This window comes from Megalobrama amblycephala, linkage group LG15 (assembly GCF_018812025.1).
Source record: "Megalobrama amblycephala isolate DHTTF-2021 linkage group LG15, ASM1881202v1, whole genome shotgun sequence".
Classification (NCBI taxonomy): Eukaryota; Metazoa; Chordata; class Actinopteri; order Cypriniformes; family Xenocyprididae; genus Megalobrama; species Megalobrama amblycephala.
In genome coordinates, this window is record NC_063058.1 from 13609480 (window position 1) to 13636443 (window position 26964).

The following is a 26964-nucleotide window of genomic DNA, read 5'->3' on the forward strand; positions in this document are numbered from 1 at the left end:
CGAATCTCAACATAACAATGACTGTTACGTAACAGTCGGGATCATTAATATGTACGCCCCAATATTTGCATATGCCAGCCCATGATCAAGCCATTAGACAAGGGCAGAACGTCTGGATGTGCACAGCTGAATCATCAGACTAGGTAAGCAAGCAAGGACAACAGTGAAAAATGGCAGATGGAGCGATAATAACTGACATGATCCATGATATCATGATATTTTTAGTGATATTTGTAAATTGTCTTTCTAAATGTTTCGTTAGCATGTTGCTAATGTACTGTTAAATGAGGTTAAAGTTACCATCGTTTCTTACTGTATTCACAGAGACAAGAGTCGTCGCTATTTTCATTTTTGAACACTTGCAGTCTGTATAATTCATAAACAACTTCATTCTTTATAAATCTCTCCAACAGCGTGTAATGTTAGCTTTAGCCACGGAGCACCATCAAACTCATTCAGAATCAAATGTAAACATCCAAATAAATACCATACTTACACAATCTGATAGGCTGCATGACAAACACTTTGTAAAGATCCATTTTGAGGGTTATATTAGCTGTGTGAACTTTTTTAATGTTGTTTAAGGCAAGCGCGAGCTCTTGGGGCGTGGAGCACGAGAATTAAAGAGCCACACACCCTGAATCGGCTCATTTATAATGATGCCTCAAAATAGGCAGTTAAAAAAAATGAATTAAAAAAAAATCTATGGGGTACTTTGAGCTGAAACTTCACAGTCACATTCAGGGGACACCTTAGACTTATATTACATCTTTTAAAAAAAAGTTCTAGGGCACCTTTAATAGCAAATACTTCTTTTAAATTGTAATAATATTTCACAATATTACTGTTTTTTACTGTGTTTTGATCAAATAAATGCTGCCTAGGTGAGCACAAGAGACCAGCATTTGATTTGACAAAAATTTTTAGACGCCCCTGAGTGCGCGATGATGTCATCAATATTTTTAAATGTTTGTATCTGTTAAAAATCATTTCGTCAACTTTTAGGAATACACTATCATATAGATGTCTTCACAGCTAACAAACATGGACTAAAAGCAACAAAACTCCCAATTTGATTTATTGGGGATTTAAAATTTGCAGAGCTGACCATTAGTAATCCAGTGTTGTTGTGTTTTTTCTTTTAAAGGTGTGTCAGTTCTAGTGGCCCCAAACATCCCACTACATGTAGGAATGGAAAGCAGACAGAATTTCTGTTTGCAGACGCCCCCCAGTATGGAGCGCATGCCACTGCAGTACACTGTGTGTGTTGGACACAACATTAAAGCTGTCCATCAGGAGTCAATGCAACAGCTCTCCACAGCCAGACGAGAGCTGCCAAACATGGATGTCTTACGGTAACACAAATTTACGAACCTTCTTTCTACCTTTTTTTTTGTCATCCTTTTTTTTAACTTAGAATTTCTAGGTATGCACAATAGCACTTTTTTTTTTTTTTTTTTTTAGAGAGATGCACCGATATTAAATTGCTCTGCCAATACCAATAGCTGATTATTCAGGATGATATCAGCCGATGCCAATAGCTTGATTTTTCTTAAGGAAAAAAAATCTCTCCCAAATAATGCTGCAAACTATACAGGGAACCCTCTCATTTGGTACACTTTAATAATAGAGGTTACAATTAAAGGATTAGTTCACTTTAAAATGAAAATTACCCCATGATTTACTCACCCTCAAGCTATCCTAGGTGTATATGACTTTCTTCTTTCTGATGAACACAATCTGAGTTATATTAATAATCACCCTGATGCTCCCATAATGGACGGAAACCACAAGCTCAAAAAATTACAGGTTCCAGGGGGTTAATAAAGGCCTTCTGAAGTGAAACAATGTGTTTATGTAGAAAAAATATCCGTATTTAACAAGTTATACAGTAAAATACCATCTTCCGTATTTAACTTACGAAGAAAACTTCCGGCGGAACTTTATAATTTTACTTTATAACTTGTTAAATATGGATATTTTTAAAACATAAATGCATCGATTTACTTCAGAAGGCTAATTTATTCAAGCATACATATATAATAAACAGCAAATAAGCTCCTTTTTAGTGTTTTTTTATAGCTAACAAATGAAATGTGAACATCGGATAACTTTCCTGAGGTAAATGCAACGTTAAGTGACATTGTTGACACTGTTTTATTGACATCTTTCCACGGTTAAAACACTGATTGAGAGATTACATGAGACATGATACGTATTTTGGTAAGTTCTACTGTATCTTTCAACATACCTTCTGATGTTCATGCACGTTTTTTGAGATATAACTTGTATTAATGTGGAAGAAAAGACTTGTGCTCCACGCTGCTGCTTGAACTGAGGCCTTACAGTGATTTTGTCACATTTAAGAGCGTCAAAATGCATTTTGTTTGAAGTTCATGATAAAATGGACAGAATTTGAAAAATGAGACTTTGTTTCTTATCAGAAGTAACAAAGCACAAAGCTCTTTGTAATTATTTGATGGAATAATGTTTGGTGTAGGGAAAACCGTGGACCTGGCAACCCTGGCTTGAACTACGGGTGATTCATGGGGTCAAATAGAGTCTGCTTTTATACAGCTATTTTTTAACTGTTAATGCGTTATTGTCGTGGTAACTTGCCATAAATTCAGCATTAGACAGATTTTCTTCACACACAGTATGAGTCGCAGTTTGACACGTTTTTCCACCCCCTTTTGATTGACGGAATATAATCATCCCTGATTATCGACCGATGGCCAATAGTGAAAATAATAGCTTTTATCGGCCAATACCAATTATTGGCCAATACATCAGTGCATCTCTAGTTTTTTATTATTATTATTATTATTAGCAGTATCTGTCCAATTATTAGAATCAGATACTTTTTCTAAGCAAAGTGTCAAAAATGCTAAAAAGTGATCCATTGATTTTACTGTACATACACATCAACTTAAATTAAATGAAAATTGGAATGTTGTCTTGGCAACTAGCTGAAATAAAATATGTTTATTAAGTTTAAAAACATCTTTGTTGATCCTGGAACAACATTCCAATCAACCAATCAGATTTGAGAGACAAGTTTACAGTTTATGTCAGGTTTAGGCTTACAACCAGGGTTAGGTACTTCTATATCAGTGTTATTCACCCATTTTAGAGATAACTGGGTTCGGTTTAGGGGTAGGGATAGGGTTAGGACAGGAATGTTGTTTCAAAATCAACAAAATATGTTGATAGGAACATGTCTCATTTGGTAAAATCACGGTGACCGTGATGTACTATGATGTTTAACCTCTAGCCTAACAAATACAATATTTTGCTTAAGGCTGCCTTTCTGGAAGCTTCTAGCAAATGTGGACTCTGGGGCCAAGCTAGAGAGAGAACTGAGAACCTTCTCAAACCGGCTGAAGCGGCATCACCTGGGGGAGGGAGTCATCAGCCTCGACGAACATTCCACAGCTCTCCTCGCCAACATGGTGAGTGATGCTCTCATTCCCAAACCAAAATGACCCTCTGCCTCCATCCCTGCAATACATTACAGTTGGACTGTTCTGTATATAAACTAGTTATGTACCATATATTGTCGCTATGTTTTTTTTTGTTTTGTTTTTGCAAGGCTGTACTCGTACAGTAAAAACTGTATTGTTGTGAACAATTATTACTATTAAAAATCGTAAATAATAAAATAAAAATATTTTCTATTTTAATATATTATAACATTCCTGCAATATTCAGCATCATTACTCCAGTCTACAGTGTCACATGATCCTTTAGAAATCATTCTAATAGATCCCTTAAAAGTTTGTAAACATTGCAACGTTTCCTGGCGGGCGGGGCTTAGCTGGAGGCAAAAAGAGACGCTGGACTCAATGTTGACAAGCGTAAGTTAGCATATTTTAGGAGGGATTTATTAAACATAGATGCAGAAGAAGGTTCAGAACTGTCCGAATATGTACAGTCACTGACTCTGCGGGACCGTGACAGCTATTTTTGTAAATTAACTTAAGTTTTGGATATTTCCTAGACAACATATGAATTACTTTCGGGTGGTTCGGGAATTTTGTCAAGGCTTATTGTCTAATGTAACCTAACGCTGGGCTAACTATGATTATGGCTAGCAATGTGGATTATTTTAAGAGACCATTCAAAGGATGGCACACACATCTATCGCTGTATGTTTGTTTAACATTTAAGTGCGCTGAAAGTTGGCGACTTTTCACCTATAAAACAGAAACTTGCTGATTTGTACTAGATAAAAGTCCTGTTCCTTCTATTCTGGCAGCCAAAAACACAACAAGACAACATTTTAAAGTCAAAACCTCAAACTTTTAGCGCGCCTGCTATGAGTTCTTATTTATGTTTTGCCTCCAGCTAGAGCGGTGATGCCACAGTGACGTAGGCGATTAAGGGGTCTATATGATTTGCTGCTCAAGAAACATTTCTTATTATTATCAATGTTGAAAACAGTTGTGCTGCTTAAAGAGATAGTTCACCCAAAAATGAAAATTATCCCATCATTTACTCACCCTCAAGCCATCCTAGGTGTATATGACTTTCTTCTTTCAGTCAAACACAATCAGAGTTATATTAAAAAATATTCTGGCTCTTCCAAGCTTTATAATGGGAGTGAATAGTAACTGATATGTTGAAGACCAAAAAAGCACATCCATCCATCATAAAAGGAATCCATACGATTCCAGGGGGTTAATCAAGGCCTTCTGAAGCAAAGTGATGCATTTTTATAAGAAAAAATATCCATATTTACTAGAATCTCTGGCTTTCGTATTCGAGTTTAACCTGACACATGATGTATTGACGAATGCGGAAGTGCAGAGGATAGAGCAAAACAAAACACTGGTCATGAATTAGAAGTCTAAAATGAGATCTTTTAAATAGAAATGTTGGAGGAGCTTGAGTTTGTCGCCCAGCCCTATTTGTTTGAATCGCAAGAGGCGTCTACTCTGATTTTGCTGAGTTAGATACGTTCCCGGGTCGACATATTTTGTTAATCCTGGAACAACATTCCTGTCTGAAAATTTAGTCCTAATTCTATCCCTACTCCCAAACCTAACCTTATCCATAACTTATCCCTAAAATCAGAGGGAAATTATAGGTTAATAACACTGAAGCAGAAGCACCTAGCCCTGGTTGTAAGCCTAAACTTGATATAAACTGTAAACTTGTACCTTAAATCTGATTGGTTGATTGGAATATTGTTCCAGGATGAACAAAAAATACTGATCCAGGAAGATGTTGCACTTGGTGAAATCAGGTTCTGTGTCTACTCTCATCTAAGCTTACGCTACTCCTACATCTTACGTCATATGCCAGAACTCGACTCTATTGTGAACATGCGGACAGATTATACCAGAAGCTGTGATTATAGTCTATTAAGTTATAAATATGGATATTTTTCTTACAAAAAACCCATCGCTTCACTTCAGAAGGCCTTTATTAACCCCCTGGAGCTGGATGAATAGATGTGCTTTTTTTGGGCTTAAAAATATTGGTTACCATTCACTCTCATTATAAAGCTTGGAAGAGCCAGAATTTTTTTAAATATAACTCTGATTGTGTTTTACTCTTGTATTTAGTGTCATCCACTTGTGATCCGATTGACCAAAACGCATCTTAATACCAGGTATAAACTGGGCAAATGTGTTTGTGGAAAGTGTGATCATTTTTTCTTTTTTTTTTTTCAAGAGTCTTTGATGAACAGAAAGTTCAAAAGACCAATTTATTTGGAATAGAAATCTTTTGTAACATTATAAATGTCTTTATTGTCAGTTTTGATCAATTGCATCCTTGTTGAATAAAAAAATCTTACTTTTAAACTATGGTGCATATATTTGAAAATATCAACATTATTAGCCTGAAAATAATAATATATTTTATATATATATACATATATATATAGTTTTATTGTCTTATAAATAATAATAATAATAATAAACAACAATAAACAATGAAACCCAATGAATAGGTTGTAAGAAAGTTAGTCATTTAGCCTCAGATTGGCCCTGATGAATGTGTGGATCTGCAGCATATTCCCCGCCTCTGACCTTCAGTGTGGGCAGTTTAATCTTCAGCCGTCAGCGGCTCAGGCTCTGCACCTGTTGTAGCTATGGGCCTTCAGGCCCTCATTTTCCGCCTGAACACCCCACTGGCTCGCACAGTCCAGAGAACCAACAGCACTGCTTTTTCTACCGTTTCAAGCAAGTGTACATGTTGAAAATGATCATTTATATGTTAATTTTTTGTTTTATGTGTATATTTTTATATGGTTGAGCAGAAACAATAATCAGTAACAGTGTCGTTAACTAAAACTAATGCATAAGAAAGCATTTTCGTTACTTAAAATAAAATAAACATTAACTGAAATAGAATAAAATATAAAAAAAAATTCTACTAAAGTTCTACTAAGTTCTTCTAAAACTAAATAAAGTAAAACTAATAAATAAAAATTAATAAATACGATATAGACAATTAGACACATTTTAACAAGTAAAAAACTAATGAAAATGACTAAAACCTTAACTAAAATTAAAGTGAAAAATACAGTCTAATTCAAAATATTATAAAAAACTATAATAGTAAATCAATGATACTAAAACAACATTTTCCATCACCGTTTTTATGCGCATTTTGAAGTATCACATCAGAAATGAGTGATGGAAATGCCAAATTTCGAGAAAAAAAAATCCCTTAATTTGCAAAAAAAATTTACGCTCGCTTGGGGTGGTTTTTGACTTGTGTGAAAAAGAGTTAATGCAAATAATTGGAGATGGAAATGCATTTGCCAAAAAAATTCTGACGTAGCAAAAATGAAACCCACGTTTTTCCGCTCATGGTGTTTTATTTAATGTTGGTTACTAGTTTACCAATATCACCGTCATCCGCCCGAACAACTTGATGGAAACGTACCTAATTTGCATTTGTTTGTTTGTTTGTTTGTTTTTTTGTTGTTTTCTTTTTTTGCAAACTTTTAAAAAGATTCACTTCATGTTTGGATGGAAACACAAACACAATCTGGGGTGCATTTTCCATAAGCATCATTAGCCAACTACGATCGCAAGTTCCGTCGTTACTAACATAGTTCAAAGATTCGCAAACAGCGCAAACAAGCTTGTTGTTAGTCAAGGATGGATCAGTACCAACTGTCTGTGATCCAGAATATAGTCTCCGGAGCGATACTGGTTACAGCAGTAATGAAAGGAAGAGCACATACTTTATTACAGTTCATCAGAGTTGTAACCGTAATTAAACTAAACTATGCCTGTTCTGTCTCCATGCAGCATATATTCTCTGGCTCTATAGGCATCATTCTCTGACACCGGTTCGAACCGAACACTACTACTGACAGTTTCTGACACATTAAGTGCGTGAGATTGTCCTGTATTGTTGTTGTCAGAACGCCGGAGCATGAGCTCTTGAAGCTCTGCCCTCTTCTTGAAAGGAAGCCGGGAGCAGCAGCTCATTTGCATTTCATTAATCAGAATTTTTTGTTAGTTAATAGTAGTTTCTAGAATGTTAATATTGTGTTACTCATTTGTTTCTGTGTAGTTATTGATTAATGACGGAACCGTATTCTGAAGTGGCCATATTAGATTTTTTTTCGGTCATGCGCCTAAAATGTCTTCATTTCGTCAATATACTGCATTCATGTTCAAATTGTGGAAAGTTGTCAACATGAATTTAGTTTCTTCAGCAGCTCAAAAACATTTCTTCAAAAACGTGATGCCTTCTTTATCGCTGTGTTATGAATCTGTACATGACAGCATCATCAGAAGCACTCTGAACTTTGATCAGAGTGGAAAGATGCGATTAAAGTGTTTACAATGCATGTTTTTGTGATTAAAATCAGTATATACCACGTTTTATTACTATTATGGTTGCTATACGATTATGAGCTTAATCACATCAATTTGATCAGATTATTGTGTTTACATGAGGTAAAGTTTATTCCCTAAATCTCATAATAATCGCATTATGAGAGTGCATCTAAATGTAGCCATTGTTCAATTTTACAATTCGCCTTTGCGTTCAAATAGTGTCAGTGTCAGCGAATGTGCACAACCATTATGTAAAGTACATGCAGATCTGATTTAGATCCTTCTTTGGCATTAGGCACTGTGCATTTGTAACATTTTTGTACTAAAACAGATCTAGGGTCTTTGTTTAAGCACATTTTGAGTTGTTATCAGGCTGAATTATAAAACATAATTCACCTAACTATTTAGACATATAGTTTAACCAAAAAGAAAGAAAGCAAAACCTGTCATCATTTACTAACCCTCATGTCGTACCAAACCTGAATGACTTGCGTTATTCTGCAAAACAAACTAGTGACCACTAGTGGTGTATAAAATACACACTTTGCCATTACTTTTCTTGCGGTTGATCGTGAGGTTTCTGAAGGTACTCATTATAATCACAAACACAGGCTATGGGTCTGGCAGAACATGTTTCGTTTTTATACCGATGCGCATACCAGGCAGAGTTACCAAGGGACGCGAGAACACTGTGTTCAAGTAGAAACGTCTCACGTTAAAAGCCACCAGCTGGGCTGTTAAGTTCAGTCTGACAGAACAAAAGAGTCAGAGTTGGTCAGTGTTGTGGACATGAAAGGCTTCATTTTTCTAAGCGGATCTGCAGCCGCGGAGGAGAGGTCAGGGAAGTGCAGGGTCTGATCCCCTGAGAGAAAGACACACATCTCTGGTTCACTGAAATGCCAGCAGGGAACTGGTTTCCAATTATGTGATGCTTGCTTTGTTATGAAGACTGATATAGTGTACCAGTGTGGGCCATCTGTGTTGTGTTAGCTGTAGACTTTTGTACAATAATATGGCTTTTTGCTACTTTTACGTATTTGGCAGATGCTTTTGTCCAGAGAATTAAAGGGGCTATATCATGAAAATCTGACTTTTTCCATGTTTAAGTGCTATAATCGGGTCCCTGGTGCATCTACCAACCCTGAAAACATGAAAAAGGACAACCCAGTAACTTTGTTTTGGCAAGCCTTTCTCTGCAAGCATGTGAAAAAAACGAGCCGCTCAGATTTCGCTCCCCTTGTGATGTAGGAAGGGGATGTTATAATATTACCACCCCTTAATCTGCACGTTTTTACCCACGGCGCTGTCATTTTGTTTTCATTTTGAAAACAGTGTACCGGTTCTAACGCCATGGCAAACGTTCGAGCAAAGCATGCTAACGGTACTGTCGTTGGCTGCACAGACGAGCACAGAACATTGTTTAGAGTCTTGTTAGCTTGGATAGCCTGGTGTATATGGCTCTGTTTGGCAAACATGTACGCTATGTATTGTGGGCGTCCATACAGGTTTTGAGTTTGAGATTCTCCCGCTTTGTTGTTGTTGAGCAACCAAAGCATGAGCTGTTAAAACTCCACCCTCTTCTGGAAAGGGGGCCGGGAGCAGCAGCTCATTTGCATTTAAAAGGACACACACAAAAATGGCGTGTTTTTGCTCACACACATTTTTATTAAATACATAATATGTAAATGTACAAACCCGATTCCAAAAAAGTTGGGACACTGTACAAATTGTGAATAAAAAAGGAATGCAATAATTTACAAATCTCATAAACTTATATTTTATTCACAATAGAATATAGATAACATATCAAATGTAGAAAGTGAGACATTTTGAAATGTCATGCCAAATATTGGCTCATTTTGGATTTCATGAGAGCTACAAATTCCAAAAAAAGTTGGGACAGGTAGCAATAAGAGGCCGGAAAAGTTAAATGTACATATAAGGAACAGCTGGAGGACCAATTTGGATGCCCGTGATCTTCGGGCCCTTAGACGGCACTGCATCACATACAGGAATGCTACTGTAATGGAAATCACAACATGGGCTCAGGAATACTTCCAGAAAACATTGTCAGTGAACACAATCCACCGTGCCATTCGCCATTGCTGGCTAAAACTCTATAGGTCAAAAAAGAAGCCATATCTAAACATGATCCAGAAACACAGGCGTTTTCTCTGGACCAAGGCTCATTTAAAATGGACTGTGGCAAAGTGGAAAACTGTTCTGTGGTCAGATGAATCAAAATTCTTTTTGGAAAACTGGGACGCCATGTCATCCGGACTAAAGAGGACAAGGACAACCCAAGTTGTTATCAGCGCTCAGTTCAGAAGCCTGCATCTCTGATGGTATGGGGTTGCATGAGTGCGTGTGGCATGGGCAGCTTACACATCTGGAAAGGCACCATCAATGCTGAAAGGTATATCCAAGTTCTAGAACAACATATGCTCCCATCCCATCATTTTCCAACATGACAATGCCAGACCACATACTGCATCAATTACAACAGCATGGCTGCGTAGAAGAAGGATCCGGGTACTGAAATGGCCAGCCTGCAGTCCAGATCTTTCACCCATAGAAAACATTTGGCGCATCATAAAGAGGAAGATGCCACAAAGAAGACCTAAGACAGTTGAGCAACTAGAAGCCTGTATTAGACAAGAATGGGACAATATTCCTATTCCTAAACTTGAGCAACTTGTCTCCTCAGTACCCAGACGTTCGCAGACTGTTATAAAAAGAAGAGGGGATGCCACACAGTGGTAAACATGGCCTTGTCCCAACTTTTTCGAGATGTGTTGATGCCATGAAATTTAAAATCAACTTATTTTTCCCTTAAAATGATACATTTTCTCAGTTTAAACATTTGATATATCATCTATGTTGTATTCTGAATAAAATACTGAAATTTGAAACTTCCACATCATTGCATTCTGTTTTTATTCACAATTTGTACAGTGTCCCAACTTTTTTGGAATCGGGTTTGTATTTGTAGTATACTTTGCACAAAATAAATGTATTTCAAATACATTTTAGTATATTTATTTTTAACTAGGAGAGAGAGAGAGAGAGAGAGAGAGAGGCTTGCTGAGTCTGTACAAAAAAAAATAAAAATAGGTAAAATAGTATTGGCCTTCATATTGGTTTCCGCCCATAACATAAAAATACTGACATCTGTATCAGCCAGAAAAATGCTTAAGAATTTCCATTTTAGGTCTGTCTTAGGTCTGTTCATTATGTTTTATGAAACGCATTCTGGTTTAAAATTTTTGACTAAGACATTGTTCTTAAGCATGCATGCTTGACTGATCTCAAAACAGTATAAATAACACTGAGTGGTTCATTTCACAGCTGAATTCCTCTAGAAAGATTAGAGGCAGGTGAAAGAGGAAAAAATTGGAACTTTCTGCCAAGAAAAGAATGTTCTCTATGTCTAAAATACTTAAAAGGCTTATCAGAACATTAACGTCAGTGTAATGTTGAGAGCAGCCCCCCTTTAACAATAACTCATGACTTTTGAGGTTTTACTCATTTTAATTTCTTAGTTTCATATTTATAAATTTTTAATACCACATTTTCACGATTATGTCTTCCCTTCTATTCCACCTATACGTTTTGAGGTTTAAAATACTGTAGCTGTATAGGCTAGGCTCGATTTATCTGTAAAATGTTTTATAATGCATTCAATTCAAATGTTATGACCTAAACTAACAAAACCCAAGGACTTTATAACAAAGATGTCAGTAACGCATAATTGTATGTGTATCTGATACACGTACCACACTTTCCCATATCCCAACCTGAATAAACGTCTTACCACTAAATTGCAGTGGAAAACCTTCCTTTGTGTGACAGTTATACAAAACTCCAATTGGGAAACAATCCCAATGCAGTGTTTTTTTCTTTGCTAGTTTCCATTTTAGCTTGAAATAACACAGTCATAAGCGAAACCAACAGCTTGACTTGGAATGAATTTGGTTATAAACACACTTGCCAGTATTCGCTATTTATTGCACAGATTCCTCATAAGCACAGCGTTCGCTATGCCTATATGATTAATATAAATGACATTATTGTTATATTTTCTCAGACATCGTGGCACTCTTAGAGACTGTCATGGTAAAAACATTAATAGGGGCTGAAGTATTATTTTCAGTGATGGTAAAACAATAATATTTTCCGTACTGTTAAAATAATCAACAAAATAAGAATTCCGAGACGTTAATGCTGACTGCTGCCAACCTCTGTAATAACTGACAAAAGCAGACTGCTACTTACTGGCAAATTGTGACCCTGATTTTAACTCATTTTTAAATCAATAGTGAAACTTGTCATGTTAGCCAACTGCCATAGTATTATAGGCCCTGTTTACACCTGTATCAAACTTGATTTGCAAGGTTTAATGTGTAATTTCTGCACCACTGTTTTTACAGGCCCGGTTCCAGGGGAGTGCTGGAGGGTGTAATAATATATTGGAGAATCAGATTTGGAAAACGCTCCAGTGCATATTTGTATTCGTGCTCTGGAGAACGTCAAATGTATCTATTAACAACGTGTTTTTGCAGCGTTGAGCAATGTAGCCAATCACAGACATAGCTGTTGAGCTCTTGAACGCAATGGCCAATCAGAAGTGTTTGAGTTAATCAGAGTCCACTCACCTCTCAAAACACCTGAATTTTTCTTCAGTCCTGAGTTATGCAGGCTTGTGAAACCTCTCATTAACAAACAAAGAGATGCAAGAGATTTATCTTGTGCATTGTTTGCAGCTTTATTGATTACAATGGCACTTTGTGAGATCGCAATGAACTGACAGAGCGAAAGCGTTTTAGTGATTGTAAAGGGAGCGGTCTTGGCTCGCTTTAGAGGCTACAGCCTATATAATCCATTGGATAAAATTATTGATTTTCATGCTACTAAGAGGACCGACGGCCAATTGCATGCTGAAAAGTATCGGAAGTGACATCTACATATAAATACTGGATTCACTCTGCCTATGTTAAAATAGTAACGCATTACAGCAATGTAAAGGCATACTAATAGATTAAAGGCACAATATGTAAGATTTTTGGATTAAAATATCCAAAAACCACTAGAACAGTGATATATGACATCACACCTGAGTTACCCTCGATTTCCGGTTTTATTTTGTAGAAACCATGGAAACACCAAAGACAGTTTAATATATTATATGTTTTATTAGACAAGGGAACAACTGTTTGGATAAATTTATAGTCAGAAAACAAATTATTGTTAAATAGCTCAACATGTTTAGTCTTATTGTTTGAATCGTATTTTCCATGAGTACCATGTTTTTATCATGCCTCACAGAAAACACTATTTTGTCAAATAGCTAACATAGCATAATCAGACACAGCTTTATTTTTAGTAACAGTAAAACAGCATTTTCTTTGTCATACAATATGTTTTAAAATTAATTGCATGCCATTTATCAATACAAGCCATCCATCATTTATTAATGATGTGTCTCATCAAAGTGTCTCATAGCAGTCGCCGAGCGAACGCACAGAGTAACGTTATAACATCATTTTCAACACACTCAAATGTATCTAATATGATAAACAGCGCTGTGTTACCTCATACCCTTGACCGGAAGAAGCGGAAGCGGCGACTGTGGCATAATAAAAGTTCCGCTGCTTTCGAGACGTGTGTCGCGCTCGTCTCTCATTATCAATCTCTCCAGCGGCCTCGTTCAGATCCCACAACACTCGGTCCTGCTCTGCTTCATACTACAGTAACTTTATTAATCTCATCCATGAACATGATTTCTGCCCGAGTCCCATGGGATTCTTTTCCTCTGGCTGTAAGGTGAAGATGACATCTCCCAAGATTCCGCGCTCAATCTCGGCGTCATCAAGCTACACCTTTGTTTTGAAAAATTACATATTGTGCCTTTATTCAAAACATTTTTTTAAATTCTAGTATTATGATTATTGGTAAATGTTATTAAATAATCATGCTAATCTCCTATGGTGGAGCCATTGCTTAACCTACATCTGCACTTTACTAGTTGTCCTTCTATCACCAGACCAAGCTCAATTTAAAATTGAACAATGGTCTGAGGAGTTTGCTATGTTTTTTCTACTGCACAAGAGGCATGATCAACAAGCATTATTCACGCAATTGGATAGTCCTTCAACCAATCAGGTCAACGATCCAGGTGACGTACTTTGCAGAGCGACGTGAAAACTGCAGACAGGTTTAGTTGATAGCATTGATCAGCAGTTTAAAGAAGCAGCAATGGCATCGAGCGATTTTTGCAGGTTGTGCAAAAAAAACATGAAAGTGGTATTTACACCTACTCGAGCGATTTGTTTGCTAAACTAAAGAAGTCTTTCAGCATTGTCAAGAGGTTAAAAGGAATTGGATTGACGGTCGTGCTTCTCTATCATCATCGTTTTATACCCGGCAATAGCGAGCAAGGTGGATAAAGCCAGTCTATGATTGGTTCCCGCAAAAGTGTAACAGAAGCAGTAGAAATGAATGTACTTTACTAGAGCACCCTCAGTAATTTCAGAAGCACCCACAGTGATTTGATTCAGGAACCGGACCTGTGTTTTTAACCAGACAAACAGATCCCGCCCCTACTCTTTGCCATCTTTGCTAATTATTTCTTGCCTTTGTAGGACCACAGCTACCTCAATGGAAAGAAAAGGACGTCTAAGAGACAGACCAGGGACCTCCCTTTTGTAAAGCTTCTAAACATTTCCATCACCCTGTCCCCGTACCTGAGCGTGGACTCGCAGCAGTTTCAGACCTCCATTCAAACAGGCATTGAAGACTACTGGCTGAGCCTGCCCTCAGGACCACAGGGCCGAATGGTAAAACTGCCTGTTTGCTTAGCACTGTGTCTGTCTTGTCCTTTATGCATTGAGGTACATGGGTAAATGATGTAAAGACAGTGTTATTTTAGTATATTTGATATGCTATTAAACTTTTTTGTTAATTAAGTTGTAATTTTTTCAATTATATATATATATATATATATATATATAAAAAACTTGTCTATTTATTAATTTTCATTTATTAGTTGTAAAGTCAGCATGAAACTAAAGTTGCGATAGTCTTTTCTTCTGTATTGTGACGTATATCCTAGTGAAATGGCTTCTTGAACAAGAAAAATGTAGATTGGGACTTGATTCCGTCCATTGGGGGTTGGTTGGTTGGTTGTGGATTGCTATTGGTTGACCTCATGTGAGTGACAGGTTGCTCCGCCCCTTGCACCAGTAAACATGTCATCAGAGAAGAGAAGATGTCGCTGCAAGAGGGAGGGGAAGTTATTTTGATTACTAAGGCTATGAGGGCACATGAATTTAAAAAAATATTATCATGTGCACCTACAAATAATTTAGAATTTACTGCAATAATCCTTAAAAAAAAAAAAGAATTATCCATTTTGATTTCATAGTGACTAATTTATTTAGTACTTGAACTTAAACTAAACCAAAATGAGAAATGGTGCCTTAGCAACTACAGCTGCTATTATTGTTTATTTAATTTCAATTTCAATTTCAATTTCAATTTCAATTTTTTTTTTTTTTTTTGTGGTTAACGATAACCCTGTGGTTTTCAGGATATATACATTTATTCAAAAAAAATAAATAACAACTAAATTCAGACAAACAATTACTTGATTTTTGAGGGGGCATGCAGTATAAAATAAAATGTCAGGGTGGTGCAACTGTCCTGGTATAATAATAAAGAAAAAAAAAACCCATTAAAAGAACTTTTTTAATTCTTTTATTAAGTAGTTTGGCAGTAGTTTTGAGAAGGCAAGGTTAGTTCAGGTTACAAAATGTCATGTGGTGCAACTCCTCAAAAACATTTTCATGATTTTAATTTATGGTATCCGTCAAAAAATAGTTTTACCCTGAATAATATATTCAAAAACTTTGTGAAGGTATATTGGGGAAAAAACTGTTATAACGTTTCACTTGATGGTTACATGACATTTTAAGAGTCATTTAACCCAAACTTTTCTTGAAAATGGTTTTCAGAACCTTATGACCCCAACATAACTTTTTTAAAGAACTTAGCATGTTTTAAACTAGATTTTCAAAGGATTTCTTTCCTTTTCTTTTTTGTTAGACATTCTTATTTGTTATTGACTTACAATTTACCTGTCAATTAGTATTATTTGTTTTTATTTTTTATTCATATATTACGTTATTTCTCTTTCATAAGGTGCCAATGTTGACTCAGTGGAAAGGAAAGTACAGTGTGAAGCTCAACATCACCAACCCGGAAGCCACAAATTGGTTTCTGGACAAAGTGGACAGCTTACATAGCCATTTGGGCATGGAGTATGTCATCCTGGAAGGCGGCGAGGGAAACCCTTTCGAGGAACAGGCCCTGCGCCCCCCTCTTGCATTGGTCGGGGATGAATATATCAGACTCCTTGCTGACCTGGCAGAGAAGATAGGGGACAATACCATTGTAACCTCAGGAACAAGGTATTTTGTGTAATTGTTTAAATAATCCCGATCAATCACTGAATTTGCCAAGTAGGTCATGGATAAATATCCTTGTTGGTCCTAAAAAAAAATCTGATTTTAAGTTAGATTTAGGGCTGGGGTTCAGTTTGTTTCATTGTTCAAGGATCAACCGAAAATGTTTATCCAAAAAATTTGTCCCATTTGGCAAAGTCATGATCACCACAATTGAAAGACTTTGTCCAGACTGAGAACCAAAATCCATTCTTGGAGTGTCTCAAATCTGGAGTTTTACTGTCTGAACCTCACAAAAAAAGTCTGATTTTTACAAACCTGATCCAAAGCACGTGTGTACGTGTGATTTAAAATCTGATTAAAATGGATTTTGGAAGATTTTATTTAGGATGTATCATGTTATCAGCACTGTGGATATACCATGTGTAACTACAGGAACAATTTCCAGTTTTTCATCCCCTCTTTCCACATTAACAGCTCATATTTGTTGCATTTTTCTAACAAATTGGAATGTGTTGAATTGTTTTTGAACCTGCTAATTTTGGTTGAACAGGTCCAGCCAGAAGCCGCTCTTCATCCGTATGAGCGCACTACAGTCAGACTGGAGTTACTCCGGCCTCAAGGGCATCATTCCATCCCTGCTGCATCACAGTCTTCTGGGATATAATTTTTTCATTCCTGATGCAGTAGGTAATACCTGCCCACACACACATAAATACACATTTAGACACATTTATCTTTTGTGATGATGCATACCATAGATAAAGGCATTATAATTTAATCAGCTTGAACGGAGTATCTTCACCACTAACTGGCACACAGTTATAGTTGACAGTATGGTGTGAGAACCTGACAAGGTCACATTTTACCTACAAATCAAAGGGAAAAAAATATTATATTTTGCATAAAGAAGATTAAGCCTGTTTTTAGGACAGTTAGGACTGTTTTACTTTGACAATTTGGCACATTTCTCTCACAAATTCTCAAATTACTGTAATAATACCCTAGTGACAAAAAATATACTAAAATGTATTTGAAATACATTTATTTTGTGATAAGTATACTACAAATAAATTTACATATTTATGTGCTAAATATAAATACCCTGCAATTGTACTTTTGGTATACTAAACTAGTATAATTAAGGTCTGCTAAATTGGAACAGCTAATTTTGTACTTAATGCACTTTAACTGTGCGGAAGTAGTGCGGAGGTCCAACTAAAGATATGCTTACAAATAGCTAAAATGTATTGAGCTAAAATGGAACTATTGCAAGTATACGTTACAGTGCACAGCATAATGAGTACACCCCTTCTGAAAGTCAGCAATTACTCAATTACTTAGAAGACATGTGAGGGTTCTTTAGAGATATGATGATCCAGCAAGTCTGCTTAATCAATTACCAAAGAAGCATGTCAAAATTATTCAGGAAAATAAGATTTTCTTATCAAGGTGATAAAATGTTGTGTAGCAAAAATGAGTACACCCTCCTAAAAGTTACTAAATAAAATGAAATAAAAAAATTCTGGTGTAGGTTTAAGGCAATGTTTGATCAACAGGTAAGTATGTTGAACCAAAATATTTAAAGAGAAGTAATTTCTTGACAATTAAAAGTGTTATACAGCCCACTGAATGCTTAATGCTGACAACAATGGAACCACTTGGGAGAAAACTGTCAGGAGACTTATTTCTTAGCACAAAAGAGGACAATGCTACAAGGGAATTACCAAATCATTGTTTTAAGTCTGAAGATATAGCTAAAGTAACACAAAAATTCAAAAACAATGGACTTGTGACAAGGTCCCTGAAATAATCAGGCCTTCATTTTAAGCTTTCATTTAGTGATGAGGGATTTTTTTTTTTTTTTTTTTTTTTTTTTTTGCTAGACAATGAGCAGGAGAAATACCAAGCGAGTGTCTCAGAACCAGCAAAAGCTATGAAAAGAGTGACTGTTTATCTCAGAGAGTACGATGCAGCCTGTAGAAATGACATGCATGGTTGTTGTTCTCACGGGAACTACCTGTAGCCAAAGCACAATAAAGTCAGTTAGCCATTTCCAAAGCCCATATTTGAAAAATATAGATTCTGGGAATCAATTCTTTGGTCTCATGAGACCAAATCAATCATTTTGGATCTAACAGCATCCAAAATGTTATGGTGTTGCTAGAGGAGGAGTACAGTGAGAAGTGCCTGGTTCCCACAGTAAAGTTCAGTGGTAGTAAAGCTCTTATATTGGGATGTATGAGTGCTGAAGGTGTGAGGGAGTTGTGCTTTATCAATGCTGTCATGAATTCACGCACCACTGTGTAATTTAATACACAAACTTGAAACAGAAGATGTTACCCTTTCCTCATTCCCTGCATTGTTGGGCGTTTTTTCAACATGACAATGAGGATATATATTCTCCCAAGGTGAAAAACCTTCTGTGGACATGTATTGCACTCAATCTTAACACTCTTGAGCGCCTGTGGGGGATTCTGTAGAAACGAGTTGAGCAACACTCCCCATTAAAGATCAGGGCATCATCCAGGAGTTAAACAGGACAGATGTGACAATTTGTCATGAACTTGTACACTCCGTGCCAAGAAGGGTCAGAGCAGTATATTCAAAATTATGGAGGGCATACTAAGTACTAGAATATTATACATTTGTTGAATTAAATCTAGGGTGTACTCATTTCTGCAATCCTTAATTGAAACAAAATTGGCTAATTTACTTATTTTATGGCTATTAATGACATATATTTCTCAGTTTTTATTATGTATATGTTTAATACATTTTAGTTTTGCCATCTTTCCATGAATTGTATTAGTGATCATAAAGAAAATACACCTTTTGTATTTGTTCAGAGGGGGTGTACTCATTTATGCTGTGCACTGTAAGTACACTTTAAAGATCTTGCCTTTTAAAGACTGATCATACAAGCCTTATTAATAGTGGTCTTATAACACTTTTTAGGAATAATATTAAGAAATGTGCATTGTGCAATAAAGAAATGCTCCAAATAAAGTTTAATTATAATTTTATATCAGTAAGTCTTAAGTGATATGTCAATGAATATGTTCATGAATTTGAAGTATACTTAGTATGAAATAAATGTATTTTAAATAGATTTTGGTTTTGGTATAGGTTTTTTTTTGTTTGTTTGTTTGTTTTTACCTGGGAATACTGTATAAATATTTTAGATATAAAATATATTGATTTAGATTTTTTGAAATGCATTACAGTTGTCAGAATCACCACTAAGAATACACACTAAATATATACACCGATCAGGCATAACATTATGACCATTGACAGGTGACGTGAATAACACTGATTATCACTTCATCACGGCACCTGTTAGTGGGTGGGATATATTAGGCAGCAAGTGAACATTTTGTCCTCAAAGTTGATGTGTTAGAAGCAGGAAAAATGAGCAAGCGTAGGGATTTGAGCGAATTTGACAAGGGCCAAATTGTGGTTCTGATAGAAAGGTGTCAGAATACACAGTGCATCACAGTTTGTTGCGTATGGGGCTGCATAGCCGCAGACCAGTCAGGGTGCCCAAGCTGACCCCTGTCCACTGCCGAAAGCACCAACAGTGGGCATGTGAGCATCAGAACTGGACCACGGAGCAATAGAAGAAGGTGGCCTGGTCTGATGAATCACGTTTTCTTTTACATCACGTGGATGGCCGGGTGCATCTGCGTCACTTACCTGGGGAACACATGGCACCAGGATGCACTATGGTATGAAGGCAAGCCGGCAGAGGCAGTGTGATGCTTTGGGCAATGTTCTGCTGGGAAACCTTGGGTTCTGCCATCCATGTGGATGTTATTTTGACACATACCACCTACCTAAGCATTGTTGCAGACCATGTACACCCTTTCATGGAAACGGTATTCCCTGGTTCAGGAATGGTTTGAAGAGCACAACAACGAGTTTGAGGTGTTGACTTGGCCTCCAAATTCCCCAGATCTCAATCCAATCGAGCATCTGTGGGATGTGCTGAACAAACAAGTCCAATCCATGGAGGCTCCACCTCACAACTTACAGGACTTAAAAAATCTGCTGCTAACATCTTACCACAGCACACCTTCAGGGGTCTAGTGGAGTCCATGCCTCGACGGGTCAGGGCTGTTTTGGCAGCAAAAGGGGGACCAACACAATATTAGAAAGGTGGTCATAATGTTATGCCTGATCAGTGTATATATTTGCATGTGAGTTTTTTTACATTTGCATTCCTCAATCGCAGGAGGCTCTCTCTCTGCTGATCTGGTTGCCGACGACGAGCTCTTCGTTCGCTGGCTGGGAATCGCAGCCTTTCTTCCTGTCATCAGCTTCCAGACACCTCCATGGGTCTTTGAGAAGGAATGGGTGAGTGCAACAAGGACGGATCCTTGGCCCCATCCGGGTTTAGCTTTCAGTTCAGTTCTTGTCCTGTTGTGGTCACGAGAGAAGAAGGGATAACATGGAGCTAAGTGGGTCTTAAAATAATAAAGTTTCCTTATAGAAAAGCAGCGTACAATATGTTGACCATTGAGAGTTAAACGCCTCAGAATGAGAGATGGTTTCTTTTTCTTTTTCTTAACATAACATTAGGAACCTAATACTCATTCACTCCATGGTGTATCATGAGAATGCCCTCCTCCAAATACTAGCTAAATACAAGCCAGAATATCTAGTCTTAAGCACTGATATATTTGATCCCATAGAGCACAGTTTGAGTTTAGGACCAGCACAGAGGATCCTCCAGGTGCTCATTTTTCTTGCATTTCAGGGTGTAATTGCTTGGCCTTTCCCCAACATCACCTGTGGTTAAGGGTCCATCTGGTCTGCATTAGTGTCTCTTTCAAATTTATGACTCTCAATCTTAACTGTAATGAGAACCGCTGCACCAGGAATAATGAATCGCTGGATAAGAGGAAAAGAAAATTTCCAGAGACAATTACAGGTTTCATTTGTGATTTGACTTTGCAGTACAGAATAGGGGGTGGTTCTTTTTTTTATAATCAATGGTAGAAGTAGATCTTTCAATGGATTTCATTGCTACAAATGGAAAAATGTGGTTAAATTTAGCAAAAACTAGAGGGTCTTTGAAAATGAAAATTCTGAAAAAGTCAGGTGGATTTGGAATGGCATGAGGGTGAATAAATGATGACAATTTTAGGATGAACAATCCCTTTAAAAACTTTATGACTTATATTTCAGCAGTGAGAAAATAGTATTGGAAAATGCAGTGGTTTTGATCTTGGCTCATGGATATTATCTGGACAGTCTTAACCCTTTAAAATCATAATTAATTAGTATTAATATTAAATTTGCTGATCATACTAAAAGGCTTTACTTGCCTTTATTTTCCATTCTGTTTGATTGGCTTCTGCAGGCAGTATGTGTGTGTGTGTGTACTAGCTTTTGTGCGATTACCCAACACCCATTAGAGACACAATGACTATGTTGGGTCTAAATAGGAGGAAAACGGGAATGGAAGCCGCAGGCCTGTTTTCCCCATTTAAAATTAAACCAAACTCAGGCAGTTATTCAAAATTCATCTCATGAAACTTTTTTCATCTAGAGAATACATTTTTTATGAACGTGGTTTTGCTTTGTTTCCGTCACCAGAGGCTGGCTAGGATGTTAACTGAAGGATGTGACCTCTCAAGGAATGTTAGAAACGAACCACAGCAGAACTAGACGAGAACAGTGTCGAACTAAACTCACATCCTCTTTCATATAAGTTTTATTAAGCATTCACTGACAGTCTCACCTTCCGTCTAGGTCCTAAACCTCACCAGATTCTACATAGCCAAGCACCACGACTTTGTCATTCCTTTGATACTGAAATACACGGAGGAATGGCAAGATGCTGGAAACCCCATCTACAGGCCGCTGTGGTGGCTTAGTCCAAACGACCCAATCACGTTCACCATCGATGACGAGTTCCTCATTGGAGATGAGGTAAGCTGCTTGTAATCGGGCCATTTAGGAGTAACCTGAGTTTAAAGGGTTAGTTCACCCAAAAATAAATTTCTGTCATTAATTACTCACCCTCATGTCGTTCCAAACCCATAAGACCTTCGTTCATCTTGGAACACAAACGTTATTACCACTTTCAAGGCCCAGAAAGGTAGTAAAGACATCGTTAAAATAGTCCATGTGACTACAGTGGTTCAACCTTAAAGTTATGAAGCGACGAGAATACTTTTTGTATGCAAAAACAAAACAAAATAACAAGCGTTCTTACGTAGAACTCGGAAGTGCTGCACTGTGTTTACTATGTTAACAGTGTAGGAGACTGACCTGGAAGAGAAGAAATTGTTGAATAAAGTCGTTCTTTTTGTTTTGTTTTGTTTTGGTAGTATTTTCCAGTATTTTCCTCGCTTCATAACATTAAGGTTGAACCACTGTAGTCACATGGACTATTTTAACGATGTCTTTAGTACCTTTCTGGTCCTTGAAATTGGTTATAATGTTGCTGTATATAGGGAGGTCAGAAAGTTCTCGAATTTCACCTAAAATATCTTTTTGGTGAAATTGTGTGAACATTTGTGTTCCGAAGATGAACAAAGGTCTTATGGGTTTGGAACGACATGAAGGTGAGTAATAAATAACGGAGATTTCATCTTTGGGTGAACTAACCCTTTAAGTGCCTTGCTCAAAGACAGTGACTATGATTTTACCCAGTAGGACATGTTCCTGGATCATTTGTTGGTTTTGGAACAACATGGTCCAAACCTCCAACCCTTACCTAAAATCAGAAGGAGATTATATGTTTTCAAGGTTAATTCTGTCAACGAAATTTCTGAAGAGATGTTAGTCAAGAATTGTTTTTAAGAAGCTGAGATAATGAAGACTAGATTCACACTGTTAAAATAAAACTGTGTTGACGATAATATGACAAAAAGAAAATAACACAGGAAGAGCTGTGTGAGCTGAAGCTGAACAGTTAAGGAACAAGAAGAGTTTGGCTAGCAGGTTAAAGATACATTTCACTTTTACACGACAATGATATACTAAAATAAAAACGTTTTTCCTTTGCGTTTTTCATGAACAGACGACAATGTTGTGAAAATGATCCCCCGTTCATATATCTGCGAAAACGACTAAAAATGCTGTATTACTCCTGCCAGGCCAGTAGATGGCAATGTCACTTTGTAAAGAAACACTACGCACCTATAACACATAATATTCATGTGCATGACGTCACCGTTTTCACAAATTCACGTTTTTGTAGTTTACACAGAGACAATAACGGTATTTTCAAAAACTTGCGCTTTGAAACCCATTCTCAAGCTTTAAAGCTTTCATTTTCAGATTAATTTATGTACATTTTGTAAAATTTTGACGTTTAAATTAAAATATGTAGGCTTGGTTTCACAGTCGGGGCTTAGATTAAGCCAGGATTAGGCCTTAGATAAATTAGGACATTAGCACATTGCACTCTCATTCACTGAAATGTTATTCTTGTCGACGACAACTTTAGCACATTTAAAAATAATTAATCTGACAAGATGAATATTGATTAAATTTAAAGGATATTTTTGTCAAAAGACAAAAATCATGACTCAAGCTACTAAACCCCAACCCAAAGTCAATCCAAATGTTGTTCCAGGGCCTACAAGGATGGTGATGAACCTACCTGGCAAAATCATGATCACCAAATGGCGCAATAGTGATAGTTTATAGATAAACACTAGTGGGGTTTGAACCTACAACCTTTCGACTGCAAGTCTATCCTTGGCTATACCTCCCAAGCTACATTAGTCTTTAAAGGTTATCTCTGTTATTGTATACTTGAAGTTTTTTTTTTTTTGTTTTTTTTTTCTAGGTTCTTGTTGCTCCAGTTACAGAAAAAGGAGCTTTACAAAGAGACATTTACCTGCCCGAGAGTGACTTTCAGTGGCAGGACACTAACAATGCTCAAGTGTTTGATGGAGGGACGTTTCTGGAAAGTTACCCAGTCGGACTTGGGGACGTGCCGGTTTTTGTACAACGGGGATCCTGAGGCTTACTTACAACTTTTTTCTGATTTTGAAATTTTCATTCGTGCTGATCTCAAATTGCACTTTCCATAAAGACCATTATCTGTGTCTCAAGGAATCTTGAGATTAGGTAGAAGCTAATTTTACATTTGCACTTTAAAAATCAAAGTGATTTATATATTCTCGTGATTTTTAGATCCCTCTTGTTTTTCTCCTCTATTGTTTTGTTAATTCATGATATTTTGGGGATTTTTTTTCTTCTTCAGAACGCCGTTTACATTTGATAAATTCTTATAGCCTCTTAAAGTTAAATTGTTATCATGATATGGAGCTAGAAATCAAACCCTTTGCTTAAAAACAATCAATGGAATTTTACAAAGACCAAACAATTGAAAAAGTTGAGAAAGACTCTATAAGGAAAAACCAATGCGCTAAATGGATGAAGATGAAAATACCTTAAACATCACTCATCTCAGCGGGGTTTCTACTTGAACTTTGCTGAATATATTTGCTGTAGCTTTGTAATGTTTTAACTGTACCTCAAGTTCTCTTGGTGTTTTTTGACGCAAATTTTTCGACTGTGAGAGAAGCACTTATTGATAGAGGAGACTGAAATTAAGGGCTTTTAATGTGAATAGCACAATTATTTTTTACTACAAAACAATAATATTGAAGATCAGTCAATAGTAATAGAATATGAGCCAATGTCAAACTAACTTTTCATAGCTGTACAGTCTTAGCAACACACAAAGGACAAATGATTTCATAATAGTCGTTTTTGAGAGATTTTGATATTATGCTGATTTTAATAATTTGTTTAGCTTCTCACAATTGACCAGATTAACCGATATGGTATTTCTAGATCTTAAGTAATTCATACTGTTGCATATTATTGAAGGTAGAATTAGAGTTTTATATTTATATCAATTCAGACTAAACTTGATCATTCATTGACGATGTCTGCCTTAACTTTGGAAAAACTTTGATGATTGTAGTGGCATTTGTACATTTTGTGCAAAGTTTAAAATACCTAGTTTTATGAAATATAGTTGCAAATTGTTAGAAAGCTGAATTCTACCATCACAAATGATTTGGGATAACAGATGTAGGTTTTTTTTTTTTTTTTTTGACGCCTGAGGGCAACACTTTTTGGTTTGTGGTTTAAAGCGCTCCTATTATGCTATTAGGCTCCTAAATTCTTTAGAATCGGTTTACATGAATCCAAGGTCAAAAAACACTTTAATTTTCACATAATATACATTGCAGCATCACCTCTTTTCTTAGTGTCTGAAACGCATATAAACATATAAACGCAACCAGAGACAATGGGAAAACATACGGAGAGCAGCAGCTTTCGTTTCTGCTCTGACAGCTGCAAGACCAGCTGAACTCTGTGAGTGTGTGTTAGAAATCAGTAATGGTGAGAGAACATTGTGCTTAGTACATTTTTCGTCTTCAGACCAAACCTGGTTCTTAAGCTGAACAGTTTAAATCCCATCTGGCTAGCCTGCGTCCAATAATGTTTATGCATTTAGTTCAGTATGCTCATTTTGACAATTACCTTGGAAGTGGTCGAAAGTGGACAAGCTAAAAACGTTTTAGACCCCATTTACACCTGTATTTAACGTCATCCACTTGTGATCCGATCAACCAAAACGCATCTTAATACCAGCTGTAAACAGGGCCTGAGAGCTAACTCTGCTCTAAAAGGCCCAGTCTGTTGTGATTAGTCTACCGTAGTGTTGTCAAAAGTACTAACTTCGGTACCAAATCGGTACTGAAATTTTAAAAATGTGGCACTTTGAGTGCTGTTGAGTGGATTTGATTGGCCATTGTGTTCACGCGCGCAACAGATATGTCTGTAATTGGCTACAATGATCAACGCTTCAAAAACATGTTGTAAATAGACATCAATGACGCGTTGATCATTGTAGCCAATCACAGACATATCTGTTGAGTGCGTGAACACAATGACCAATCAGACCACCACATTTTTAAAATTTCAATACCAACTTGGTATTGAAGTCAGTACTTTGACAACACTAGTCTACAGCTTACAGCGAATGTCAGAAATGAAACGGCCATTACCATATCTGAATTTTCGGCTTGTATACACAATAGCCACATTTACGTGGACACTTTTTGTTTCAATCAGAATGAAAACATTCTGATTGATGAAGTGTTTACATATCTTATAGAATGGATTAGAAAAGGTTTATCCCACACCCTTTTTTGTTCCGATTGAGGTGTTTACAAGGAGCATTTTCATTCGAATTGGACTTTCAATCCTGATTGTATTTGGAATACAATGCTACATGTAAACGCACCTAGTGATACGAACAGTAACGATGGCATTGGTTTTACCGTATCAATTCCAGGACGAGTCTTCATCTTTTGGAAGTACATGCGAAGTAGAAAACAGCGTCTTCTCAACATGTCAAAATTTTCCAGGCCTCAGCTACAACTACCTTGTTTGAGGCCCGATCAAAGTAGATGTTGTTTGCAGACAGCCAATGGAAACCATAGGCTGGCTGGCGTTATGCAAATGTGGGATTCTGAAGTGCACTTCAGAATCGATTCTTTCTTTAAGGACCTTTGGAGACCTTTTACATTCACAGTTATATTACACACTGCATGAATGGTAATATTTGAAAAAGCATAATAGGGGCACTTTAAGTGAGTTTGGCAAAATGCAGAAAATTTTTTACAATAATTTGACAGAGTTGCTGC

At 36.7% G+C, this 26964-nt stretch overlaps 1 protein-coding gene across 2 annotated transcripts in view; it reads left to right on the forward strand.

Annotated features, from left to right (window-relative positions):
* The window catches only part of si:ch211-236l14.4 (SITS-binding protein), a 48296-nt gene extending 22228 nt beyond the window's left edge, over window positions 1–26068 (forward strand). Inside the window, exons 3-10 of one of the 2 annotated variants that reach the window (XM_048158735.1) lie at window positions 1148–1355; window positions 3302–3452; window positions 14450–14644; window positions 16008–16276; window positions 16824–16960; window positions 20508–20629; window positions 22031–22210; window positions 24081–26068. In XM_048158735.1, the coding sequence (XP_048014692.1) occupies window positions 1148–1355; window positions 3302–3452; window positions 14450–14644; window positions 16008–16276; window positions 16824–16960; window positions 20508–20629; window positions 22031–22210; window positions 24081–24257 (1439 nt within the window). In that variant the 3' untranslated portion in view covers window positions 24258–26068. Of the gene's footprint in view, window positions 1–1147; window positions 1356–3301; window positions 3453–14449; window positions 14645–16007; window positions 16277–16823; window positions 16961–20507; window positions 20630–22030; window positions 22211–24080 lie in introns of those variants that run through there. The other variant, XM_048158736.1, reaches the window with a different exon arrangement.
* The last annotated feature ends 896 nt before the right edge of the window (window positions 26069–26964 follow it).